Source organism: Perca fluviatilis, chromosome 11 (genome assembly GCF_010015445.1).
Source record: "Perca fluviatilis chromosome 11, GENO_Pfluv_1.0, whole genome shotgun sequence".
Taxonomy (NCBI): domain Eukaryota; kingdom Metazoa; phylum Chordata; class Actinopteri; order Perciformes; family Percidae; genus Perca; species Perca fluviatilis.
Window position 1 is genome coordinate 26,164,777 of NC_053122.1, and position 12,373 is coordinate 26,177,149.

General features: G+C 39.3%; 1 protein-coding gene across 4 annotated transcripts in view; it reads left to right on the forward strand.

The window, feature by feature from the left end:
• The first annotated feature begins 1,769 nt into the window (after nucleotides 1–1,769).
• The window catches only part of yeats2 (YEATS domain containing 2), a 28,335-nt gene continuing 17,731 nt past the window's right edge, over nucleotides 1,770–12,373 (forward strand). For 3 of the 4 annotated variants that reach the window (XM_039815718.1, XM_039815721.1, XM_039815722.1), the window contains exons 1-10: nucleotides 1,770–1,951; nucleotides 2,408–2,513; nucleotides 2,648–2,745; nucleotides 2,922–3,014; nucleotides 4,469–4,702; nucleotides 4,844–4,962; nucleotides 6,158–6,319; nucleotides 9,858–9,969; nucleotides 11,119–11,163; nucleotides 11,253–11,421. In XM_039815718.1, the coding sequence (XP_039671652.1) occupies nucleotides 2,414–2,513; nucleotides 2,648–2,745; nucleotides 2,922–3,014; nucleotides 4,469–4,702; nucleotides 4,844–4,962; nucleotides 6,158–6,319; nucleotides 9,858–9,969; nucleotides 11,119–11,163; nucleotides 11,253–11,421 (1,132 nt within the window). In that variant the 5' untranslated portion in view covers nucleotides 1,770–1,951; nucleotides 2,408–2,413. Of the gene's footprint in view, nucleotides 1,952–2,033; nucleotides 2,094–2,407; nucleotides 2,514–2,647; nucleotides 2,746–2,921; nucleotides 3,015–4,468; nucleotides 4,703–4,843; nucleotides 4,963–6,157; nucleotides 6,320–9,857; nucleotides 9,970–11,118; nucleotides 11,164–11,252; nucleotides 11,422–12,373 lie in introns of those variants that run through there. The other variant, XM_039815720.1, reaches the window with a different exon arrangement.

Sequence of the window (12,373 nt, forward strand, 5' to 3'; positions counted from 1 at the left end):
ATCCCCCAACTACTCAGGGTGCCGGTCCATGGGCAGCCCCCTCACTCTGACATCTCTTTCAAATTAGTGCATATAGGTCCTGGGCATGTGTGTGTATTTAAGGCCTGTGTGTAATGAGTGTAACAGCAAGGTTTAAAATGTAATTTCCCTTTGGGGGATTAATAAAGTATGTCTTCTTCTTCTTCTTCTTCTTCTTCTTCTTCTTCTTCAAAACTCCACACAGCTGCAAAAGAGGGCTTTTTAATTAATTTATTTTTGAAACAGATAGAGGTTAATTGGAAAAGGTCAGAAAGTAATGCATGGGCCCTTGTTGGAGCTTTAAAAAGCTGATAAACAAAACAACAGATGTGCTCATTTGAGTACAATAAAGGTTGATTCCGTGCTATGGAATTGAAAGGTAATAGAAATACTTTTGGAAGTGTGTCAGAATAATGAATAACTATAAAACCCTTTTTTATTTTTTACCATCTAAATGTTGATGTTTTTGTGTGGCTCAGATGAAACTCTTAGCTGTGTGCATAACAAAGAGTTCACTATGTGGACTTCACTGAGGCAACGATAGTGAGGCCTGAGGCAAGGATAGGGAGCTAGATGATGTTAAATGTGGAATTGATCCCATTCCTGATCATCTCAAATGTGCTCATCAGAAACTTCCCCTTCTTGTCTATATATAACGCCATACACATGTTGTTGTAATGGAAGTTTCCTTTGCAGCAGGGGTAAAGGTTTCAGAGTTTAGTAAATTGAAACAAATAAGACAGACTGAGACTAAAACCAAGTTTGTTTTTTGTATTTTATTAAAGATATATTTGCAAATAGGAGCAACATGATTTCACAAAAGGCTGCAGCCCAGTGTGGAGTCAGTTTCTCAAATGAGTGAACAAGAACACTAGGCTTATATGCATCTTCAGAGTGACAGCACACACGCACTTGGCTTAGTATGACGCTACAATTTTTACATGCAATCGGATACACATGAAGACAATCAAGAAATACAAGAGACATCTCAGAGTCATCTCACCTCCTCCTCCCTGTACAGCTTTCACCCCCCAGTTACATCTTAACTGGCATGGGAAAACTAGAGATAGTTTTAGGGTGACCTTGTACCTTTGTCAGTTCAGGCAAACAGTGCTCACATAATGTTCCAGACTGGTGGTCTCACAAAGTTAGAATCAAAATCTGCATGTTGGAAATGAGATAAACTCTTTCAGCATTTGTGTGAGAATTAAAGTACAAATAAAACACAAAAATATAAGGAATTATGCTTAAATGTAATTTTCCCATTACATTGTTTTCTAGATTGCCATGAAATAGCTAGTTCATGGCATGCTCTGACAGTGCTGTCAACCTTTAACATGTTGATTAATAGCAGTAACAATTATAGGTCCATAATAGCCATAGCTATTATCCTGGCTTAAAAGCATGTATATGTGCTATGCTGTCCTAAAAAAATCAATGCCTGTTTGTTGTCATAATTCTGCCATACTCATGTGATGGCGCTCAGGATTTTCATTGAATCTATCATAAAAACGGATAATAGAGAAGTAATATAGTGTTAGTGTATGGCTAGGCCTACTTCTTGTTAATCAATGACCTTCCTGAGCAGAACCAAATGCTTGTAAAAACGTTATGTTTTTGATAATGTAGCTAGCTAGCTAATAATCACACATCTTTTCTCCAGTGAACAAAACAACTGAAAGATGATAATGCATATTATTCAGTGTCCCTGAGTAGCATCATCTGTTTTGTAGAATAGGGGTCCCTTGTGGCTGTTTTGGTGAAGTGCGAGGCTAACCATCCACTACTTTAGCTTACTTGTCCACCTCGAGATTTAGCAATTTCTTAACACAAGTGTGTAAAATGAATGTAGCATAACGCAAAGGATATGCTCTCACTGAATTAAAACACACGCCTCACAAAGAAACGTTGCTCCACCGCACAGGGCACTCCAGTAAGTTTGCATGTTAAATGGATTTAATCGGTATCTACAAATGTATTCTAACGTTAGCTAAATTAGCAAACAAGGATAGCTGTTGGCTAACGTTACTGTGCTGCCGGGCTACACGAACTACAGGCACGGATATTAACACAATGTTCGTAAGATACAGTGTGGTGGCGTAACGTTTAATATTTTTTTGTTTAAAATAAGATTCGTTGAAGGCTTTGGTGGTGTCAAATAATGGGCCAGCAGTTTGAAACAGTGGTAGGTGTGGACGGTCTGCTATGAGCCTACATGAGCATTACTAGCTAGCTAGCTTGTCAATGCTAAAGTTATCTGTGGACGTTAGCTTCTCTGCTAGCAGGCTAATTCCATGCTACCATCACAACTGGCCATGAGAGCATAGATGTGAATAGCTAACGTTAGCTGTTTTGATGTGCTTCTTCTCTAATATATTCTTCCTTGCAGGCAGCCATGTCAGGAATTAAAAGGAAAATAGAAGGCAACGATCCAGACTATGATGACATTTCGCTGATCCAGAATAGTAAGAGAAACAAAGCGGCTGAACATAATGGTAAGTTCATGATTTGAACTCCGAGACAGTAACATTACAACTGCTTTACATGTGGTGACAGACAGCTAACATGTAACTGGAACGTTACTTGGGTAATCCCGGGTCTTTAATATGTATTCCTCCTGTCTTGTCAGCCCGAGAAGCAGCAGTACAGAAGATTGAAGCCATCATCAGAGAGCAGTTTTCTTTGGAGATGAAGAACAAAGAGCATGAAATAGATGTGATAAGTCAGGTATTTGGATGATACTAGAAAAGTGTTTTTTTCTATATTTCATTAGTCTATATTTTTCTTGTTCAATATCAGTAATGGAGGAAAAACTGGTTTGATACAGAAAGTAACTTCCATGATTGTTTTGTATGTTTATAAAGCAGGGCATTCTGGTTAAGTGTTTTTCCATTATTTTGCAGCGACTCAATGAAGCCAGGAGGATGATGGACAAGCTAAGGGCATGCATAGTGGCCAATTACTATGCCAACGCTGGAATAACAAAGCACCCAGAGGTAAGTTCCCATATATTCATACTCCGACAGCTGTCAGCTGCTCTAAGGCAGTGGCAGGGCTCTCAAGTTTTGAAGAGAGTTCAGAGTGAGATTTTGTCGGCAGGGGTTTGGGTGGGGACCGGGGTCTGATCTGATAAATGACACATAAAGTCGTACAAATAATTTTAATTTTTTATTTAATTCAGCATTTCTTTGTGTGTGTGTGTGTGTGTGTGTGTGTGTGTGTGTGTGTGTGTGTGTGTGTGTGTGTGTGTGCGCGCGCGCGAGAGAGAGCAATAATCAATACTATGCATTGTCTAGATAAAATATAATGAAATAGCCTAGGCCAAAGGTTTTCACAATGGGGGCTGGGAGGTTGTGCAATAAAAATAAAAGGAAAGAAAAAACTAAAAATATTCTAAATTATTATGGGTATTGTTATAAAAGTATTATGGGTAGGCCTATTATAAAATGGGTATCTTTATAAAAATATAAAACTGTCAGAGTAGCCCTGCAGCAGATTCAACATGTAGCTATAATAATAATAATAATAATAATAATAATAATAGAAAAAAGCTACCCAGTGTTTCCTCTATGTTGATTTCTGCCGCCACAGTATCAAAAATAGGGCAGACACACAACAGGGTTTCACCTTCCTTTGTTTGGTTTATAAATTACTTTAAATAGTTTTTTTCCTCACTGAAAAAGATCAAATCTACTAAGATTGCAAGGAAAATGTGTAGTGACAGTAGTCTCTCCTTGTGTACCGCTCTAAATGTTAATTTTACTTTCTCTAGCCTTTTTGCTTTTGATTTGTGTATTTTAAGCAGCTCCCCCTTTTTGTTTTATTCTTTGTTGTTTCTTTTTCTCAGGTAATCCTTTCTTGTACCTTGACAACATTTGTGTTGTATATAAGCATGTATATCTTTTCCCCAACGAGAGTTTTGTATGTTAGTGCTTTTTTGTCAATAAAAAAACAACAACAGGGTTTCCGCTATGTACGTGTAGTATATAAAGTCATAATTACTTATTACTTATAATTGCTCTACTGAACTCAAGCGAACTGTCATCCGCTCTCTCTCCCCTCAACTGGAACAGTGACAGGACGTCATCACTCGCGAAGTCATGGCAACCAGATAAACAACAGGGCGAGTAACACTTGTCACTCAATCTTAGGCAAAGTCACAAACAGCGACGAAAGTCGCAACTTGAAATCCACACTCACTCAGCTGGTGCGTGGCAGGGCCTTCTGAACTCTATGGGGAACTCACTTGATTCCTCTACCTGTTCCACCGTTTAAAAAATAGCGGCGCAACTTGGTGGGCGTTATCCTGGTAATTTCTCTGCGTGAGAAATACAAGGTGTGGCGTGTGAACGGGTTGAAATGCGTGTGTCTCACGCCCAATGCGTGAGACTTGAGAGGTATGCAGTGGTATAGTACAGTAGCAGCAACCACCATTTCCTCTGTGTCCTAGCATTCTTCTAAGAGTGACCCTGCCGTGCTGAACCATCCAGCCATCCGCCGGTTTCTGGAGTCCCCATCCCGGTCCTCTTCCCCTCTCAACCAGGGCTCTGAGACTCTTTCTTTGGCCCACTCAGAGTCTGAATCCCTCTCACAACAAGGAGAGGGAGCTGAGAGGGATGGGGAGGGAGCATGGAGAGAGGACAGCAGCAGGCAGGAGCGCAGACCAGGGCGCAATACAGGCAAGGTGAGTTCAACTGACAAAGATGACAGGGTTATTAGTTATTTAATCAATGCAAAGTGGTAACAGCAATAATCTTGCATTTCTTTTTTTTTTTTTTATCTTTCAAGCACTAATGCCTGTAATGTTCTCCACTATTTGTCATAGGACACATTTGGCGTGCCATTGTCCTTAGGAGCAGAGCAGAGGGTGACCTACCACACTACCGGAAATGAAGCCTCTAGACTCTATGCAAAAAAGACAATCGTAGTGGGGAACGTGTCCAGGTGCGTTACCAAACTAGGCCACAGTTTTACTCCCATAGTCATGTTTCTGACTTAGTATGTTGTATTGCAGGTCTTTCCAATTTAGAGGTTAGGAGCCTCTCAGGAAGTCATGAGTCTGTTTATATGACATCACATTTCTATTTCATCTATTTTTCTTCTCCTTAAATTTGTGCTTCTTTTCATATGAACTGCTATGTAATATGATTCAAATCACAAATAGACATTCCTTTATTTTGATAGATCACAAGTAAGAATGTTTGAAAACCATTACATGAAAGTTTATAATCTCTTAGACAACCTCCGAAAGGTATTGTTGTAAATAGGAGATGCAACTCACATCCTGTGTCTGAGTCTACACAGCCACATTTATTTCAACATCACAGCTAAATGGTTTGAATCATCAAAAATCATTAAAATTACACCCATGGCACAGAAAATAATTTAAACTCAGAATGGTGGTAGATTTTTCTTTTTGGATGAAGGTAACCACTGCAAGGAACTACAAGGAAAAACTCACAGATGTGTTTATATGTGAAAGGTTTAATGCAAACGTTACTGCTGTTTGGATTGAGCTCTCTCCCTTAAAAGTCTCCCACTGTGTTTATAAAGCCTCTCTGTTGAATATGTCTTGTTTTTGCATGACTGAAGAGCTGAGCCAGAATTTGGTTTTGCTACAAGCCGAGTCTTGAGTTGCATCAAGAAAAACACCCTTTTACTTCATTTATTTTCTCTGGGCCTGAGTTGATCCAGATAACTGACAGTTCCTCGACACCACTTGGTTCAGTGTAACACGAAGGACATGTTCATTCTAGGAAGCGTGATTGACAGACTTATTTATCTGAAGCACAAAACATGTCTCAGATGGTTTTAAAATAAAATTTTTTTTTATTTTGCAAAAAATAATATAAAAAAAAAAAAAAAAAAGGAAACCCCACGCCCATAGGTAGTTAATAAAAGATTAATTAGATTAGATGAGTTTAAGTTGACCTAGACTGTCAACTATTTCCCTATTTCATTCCCTGACAGGTTAGTTGTAAAGCTGTTTTAAATTGAACATTTGCTTGTGACCCATGCAGCCTGTCTTCCCCTTTTAAATCTTCTGTTCTTTCCTCTTAACTTACATCATCCATTAGGTTTAATGGCTCTAATTCTTTATTCCCTCGGTTTGTATTTTCTCTTTGTCTCTCACCCTCAGGTACATTCCCCCAGATAAGCGGGAAGAAAATGACCAGTCTACCCATAAGTGGATGGTGTACGTCAGGGGCTCCAGGAGGGAACCCAGCATCGACCACTTTGTAAAGAAAGTCTGGTTCTTCTTGCATCCCAGCTACAAACCCAATGACCTAGTGGAAGTCAGGTTTGTGTGTTTCTTTTTTTCTGCATATTTGGGACAGACAAAGTGTGTGTAAGCATTCTTCAGTCTTGCACACATTTTCTGATATAGGCGAGGCTCCTCTCTTGTTCTACAAATTAGCACTTGGGTGCTGTTTTAGATGGTTACCTCGGGCAACAATAGAAGTCAGAAAGATACGGATTTGCTCATAGACATAATGTTTACTTTTAACCTTATATTATTTTTCTAGGTTAGTAGTTTGCCCCACCTCTTTCGACACACCACTTGCCAAACTGTAGGAAGTAAGAAAACAATTTTGGATAACAACTGGGTTAAGTAAGGGACTGTCTTCATCATCAGCTGATGTTTAATGAAAATAACTTCCAGATCAGCCTCTAAGTGCAGAAACAGTTTGCTGATGGATGTTCACATTGTGTAACTTAGACTCAGTAGTTATAAAATCCTTTAAATAAACAGTGCCCCCTTGTGGATATGTGATGATGCAGATCCCCAGCTTGGTCCCCATTAGTCTCTCATCTCCACAGCGCTGTGTCAACACTGGAGTATGGTCTGGCTGCACAAGTTAACATTCTGGTATAGGGGGAAAAAACACTCTGGGTTGTTTGTATTTCTTTAAACCAATCACAAGCTATGTTTCCATCGACCTGTTTTTATCCGAATTAAGTGTTATCGAATGAAAAATGCCTTATGGAAACAGTAAAATCCGACTGAATTTCATGAATATCGACTCAAATGAAATGCGTTCGGTCTCATCGGATTTTCTCTTGATCGATATACGGCTTATGCGATAAACGCTGATGGAAACGTTATTTGCCGAATAAATAATGAATTGCGATTAAGTTTTAGGTAATTTTATGGTTGCAACCCGCAATAAAACGAAGAAGAAGCAGTTTCAGTTCATTTCCGCCCACTATTTCCACTGTTTGCAAAACAAAAACAGATGTAAGTGGACAAACGAGGAGACGAGATACTTTTTTAATTTAATTTACCAGAAAAATATAACAGCTATTTTAGATAGCAAAAATCTAAGAAACGCCATCATTTATCAGGAGCTCGCGAAGGAAATGACCAACCGTTACGACAGGGACATTAAACGCTTAACTTGAAAAAGCTTAACGTGGTTTAATGTATCTAAACAACGATGATCATCACCAGATTTATCATGGTTATATCTTGTCATGAACACTTAAGCCTGTCAAAAAAACTAAATCGAAATCCAACGATTATAGAAGTTATCTCACGTTAATATTTTCTTCATCAGTGGCCGTATTAATATTATTAACATGGCGAGGAAAAAGCTTAACGTGGTTTAATGTACTTAAACAATGACCAATCATCACCAAATTTCTCTCTCATATTACCCATCATAACCACGGAAAACTGTCAAATAATCTAACCCAAAGTCCAATTATTATGGACGTTATCTGACATAAAGCATTTCTGATTCAGGGCAGCGGAGCGGCTGGGGGTTGACTCTCCACGGTTCTCATTGGCTTTATAAGTCTTAATGTGAAAAAGCTTAACATGGTTTAATGTATCTAAACAACGATCAATTATCAGTTTAGATATTAAACCACGTTAAGCTTTTTCACGTTAAGCGTTTTAGAATGTCCCCTTACGACAAGCCGTGGGACGTCCTGCGGAGTAAATGGAAGGCGCTCAAACAGCGATACACGGCTCAAAAAAGAGAGCTGTCTCGCAGCGGTGCCGGAGGGAAAATATAAGGCAAGTTCCACCTTTTTGATGAGCTGGATCATATCCTCAGCCAAAGGTCCATCAGAGCTTAGGCTATAGCTTGGCTTCTAATATTAACAACTACTTTTGTCTAGCAAAACTTTGTTCGCAAAAGTTCGCTTGAATCTTGTGCGATTCAGTTCAAAAATGAATGGAAACACCATAAAATGTCTCAAATCAATTCGATATACCAATTTAATCGCAAAACAGCATGTGACGTCATTACGCACAGGTTTTTATTCGCGTTAAAGCTGTTGGATGGAAACACACTTTCACCAGCTTTATTCGCATGAGTTTTTTTACCGAACTTCAGATAATTCGATTGACAAGTGGATGGAAACTTAGCTACAGTCGTCTTGGGCGCTGCTAAGCCCTGAATGCAGCGACGGTGCCCTTGCAAAATAGATAGGGGAAGGGAAGGAGAATGCCTGATGTCAGGCTTTATAGCCACACTGTGCATCCATAAGGTCCCAACAATCATAGCTGAAAGTAAAAAAACAATATTTTTGTCTGTGATATTTACTTCAGCAAACTAAGATAACACATTTATTATGCAGATTGTACACACACATATACACCTACACGGTGTAGTCACTCAAAAAACATGTGTTAAGGTGTTTGCCTTAGCCCAAAGCTCAGAGTTGTTTAGAGTGGTGTGGCACAGTTTAGGAGTCAGCTAGAAGAAACAGAAACAGCCTGTTGTAAGTTCACACTTAGGCTAGTTATAACGTAAATGATTACTAAGTTGTGATTCATGCATTACTAAAATAAAAGCGGTTGCACCACTGAGATACAACGTAACTCTAAGTAACAACTAAATAGTTACACATGCCCCAAGGGTAATATAAATCATAAAATGTCCCAGAATTATACTCACTACTGGTAAAACAGCTGTTTTTCCTGCCACACAGCATCATGTTTTCATTAGTTGCATGTATGTGCAAACATGCTAAGTGGCTCACGCCAGCCAGAAAGCTAATGTGCACGGTAACCGCGACGATGGAACTCCATGATCGTTGATTGGCCACTTGCCTTAGTTATGTCTTGCCCCAAGTAGTCGTGGTGCAGCCAATTTTAGTAGCTGATTTAGTTGCAAAGGAAGTAGTAGTTATTAAGCCTCTAGTGAGACGTTACACTCTAACTTAGAAGAGAACTTGCCCAAAATTGCAAGTGCAACCCAGGCAGAAACTTTTGGCCTTGAGTTCTGCGGTTAAAATGTGTCACTTCAGTTTTTATCCTTTTTAAAAGTGGCAAAGGATTTAAGTTTGCCCACAGCTTCTGAATAAATGATCTCTTTCATCAGTCACTCCTTATCCTGAGCTGTAACCTCCTGGCTGTTTCAGCTGACAAGGCACTCACGTTGCCGTAGCAGCTGCTCATAAGCTCCCTCTGACTGACTCAAGTCTTCATTCCCAGTAAACCCCACATAGGCCCAGTGTTGTCTTGAAACCGCCTGAATGTAGATGAAGGGATGAACAAAAGTAAGAAAAAAAAGCATCACCCTTAGGGTATTTTTAAATAGGCAAATTATATGCATGCACATACACATGCCCTTGTAAACGCAGGCAGTCAGATCAGTTTCTGTTGTGTGGGGATGAAAACCTCAAGCTTCAAAGGGAGAGAAGATGAGAGACCTTCAAGTCATTGATTTTAAGAGATTATTAACTCTGTTTGAGTCAGAAACCAAGGTGGGAGCTTTGCTGTTTTTTTTTTTTTTTAATATGCTGCATCCTCTATAGAATTTGTTTCTTCCAGATTTGTAGTTTGATGGCTTTACATAAGGCTTTTTGAATATGTATGTTCTCAGTGAGCCTCCCTTTCATTTAACACGTCGCGGTTGGGGTGAGTTTCCCGTGAGGATCCAGATCCACTTCAAAGACCCTCGCAACAAACGCATTGACATCATCCACCAGCTAAAGGTCAGACCACATCATGGACCACACCATGTCGGCTTGTTTTCCTCTTCTGATTGATGACAGTATTTTTCCAGATGCAGTTTGAAGTGAGCCTCTTATAGACGACACGGTGTGTCTATGATGCCTTTTGTTTGTGATGACTTCTGTACTGCCACTGGTACATTACAAATTAGATACTGATAATCATTTATATTCCCTTAAAGGTACACTGTGTAGTGTTTTAAGTATTCTATTAGCTAAAATCAATGTTTTCATTCATAAATATGTCCTCATTGGTGTAAAATGACCTCTGCCCATGATCTAACTTATCCTCGTAGGCGAAGAATTTCTTATCTGTATTTACATTGGATGGGCAAGTCCAAGGATGCTTCCGTGTCATACCGCCATTTTGAAAAACTATAATCGCTGAGAGAGACATAAAGCACTAGCCTACCTGTCTAGCTAATCCACAACGCGTTTTCGTTCAGAGCCAGCGTCACGTGACTGAAACCAGCTGAAACGGAGAAGGAGATCAGCGAGAGGAGCTTGTCACTGCCCTGGCAAATTTGAAAGCCTGCACTGCACTTTAGTTCATAATTGAGGATCATACTTATGCCGAGCCACAGGAGAAGGAAAAGCGAAAATTGGAAGACATGTTGTCGTAGCTTCTTGGTACATAACGGCTACCATAGTTTCAACACACATTTGAAAAAGCGAGGAGCTAGAGAGCACTATTCGTTTGAATGCAAAATACAATTTCACCGCTAGATGGGAGAAATTCCTACACAGTGTACCTTTTTAAAGTTGCCTACTTTGACCTAGGTAATTGGTGTGGATACATTACCATACATTTAAACAATATAGGATTCAGAAAAGATAGAACTGAACTTAGTAGGATCACATATGATATGTAACGTGTGACAAAAGACTTTGGTATAGTAGCTACATTGCTGGTATACTGTATTACAACTAGACAATTAAACCTCATAAGAATTTAAAGTAATTTAATTTAGTCATTATTATGAGCAAGCATATGAGCAAGTCCAATATAACGAATTGGACTTGACAACTATGAATAATGCCTATAACTCGATAATCCACTTCACTGCCTCCACTATATAACCTAAACTCCATAAAAATCTTTATTTTGAGCTATCTGTTCTTTTCCTACAGCTGGACAGAACGTACACTGGGCTGCAGACCCTCGGGGCAGAAACTGTAAGTGATGAATGTTCACCATGTTTCCTGCAGTGACTTTTATTTTTTTCTCAGAACTTTACTCTGATAGTGAGCTATATTATTTCCAGGTGGTTGATGTGGAGCTCTATAGGAACTCTCTTGGGGAGGACTACATTCCTCAGCCCTCTTCCTCCAAGGTGACTCACAAAGCAGCCAGCCCCACATTGGCCACCTCCCTGGCCCAGAGTTATGGACACTCCAGTTCTCCCATCTCGCATGATCCCAGTGTAGACAAAGGTACCCGCACGCATGCACACACACACCAGCTGTTCCATGGAAGTTTGAGTTCCTGCGAATGCCACTATCTCTTTGTTTACTACCAGCGATATGGCTGTCATTCAAAACCCAATGGAACTATTCCTGCGTAGGCTGTCCTGATCTGTTATCTGAAGCACAGTATTATACAGTCATACTGACAGATGACACAAATGATGTAATCCTTGAGTTCCTTTACATCGTTAACTCACATTCCTTCCAAGATCTTTATCTTGATACCTTACCGTCACATTTAACAGTCTATTTCTTTCTAAATGTTTGGTTTGCCGTATCCTGCTTCATTTTTATTCTTCCTGAGCCATTCCCTTATTTCCATCAGCATTGTGTCAATTTACACGTGACTTTCATGTCATTAAGTAAATATGTTTCTATCAATGACTCATTATGTGAAGTTAAACCTGAAATACTGCACAATTAAAGGGACGGGACAAAATGATCAGGAAACAATTATTGCATTTAAACTAGCTATATCAGGATCAACCAGACTGACCAGGATACGGCTTTCCTCATACCAGATAAACTCCCACAGGCTAAAAACATTAATTAAGCAATTCTTGAAGATGCAGGAGCTGTATTATATTAAGGAAAATTAGATCTTTCAGTGATAGGCCAAAACTGTTGACTAGGCGTCCTGTGACTCAGTTGCCAGTAGAAAGGAGCATAAGTATGCCAAATTCATATTCATCTAAAATATATATTCATGCAAAGTCTGTGAACTAGCACATACTTTACGCCTTCAGTATGTCTTTCCTATATCTGTTCCTAAGAAAGTAAGACCAGAAACATATTTTACAGTCATGAAAAATTATAATAATACTGTAGTAATTAAAGGTCGCCTTTGGAGTTTTTGACCACTAGAAACACTGTGGAGCAATATTTTGACAAGTGGGTCCCTGTTTTGTGTGTGTTGTTA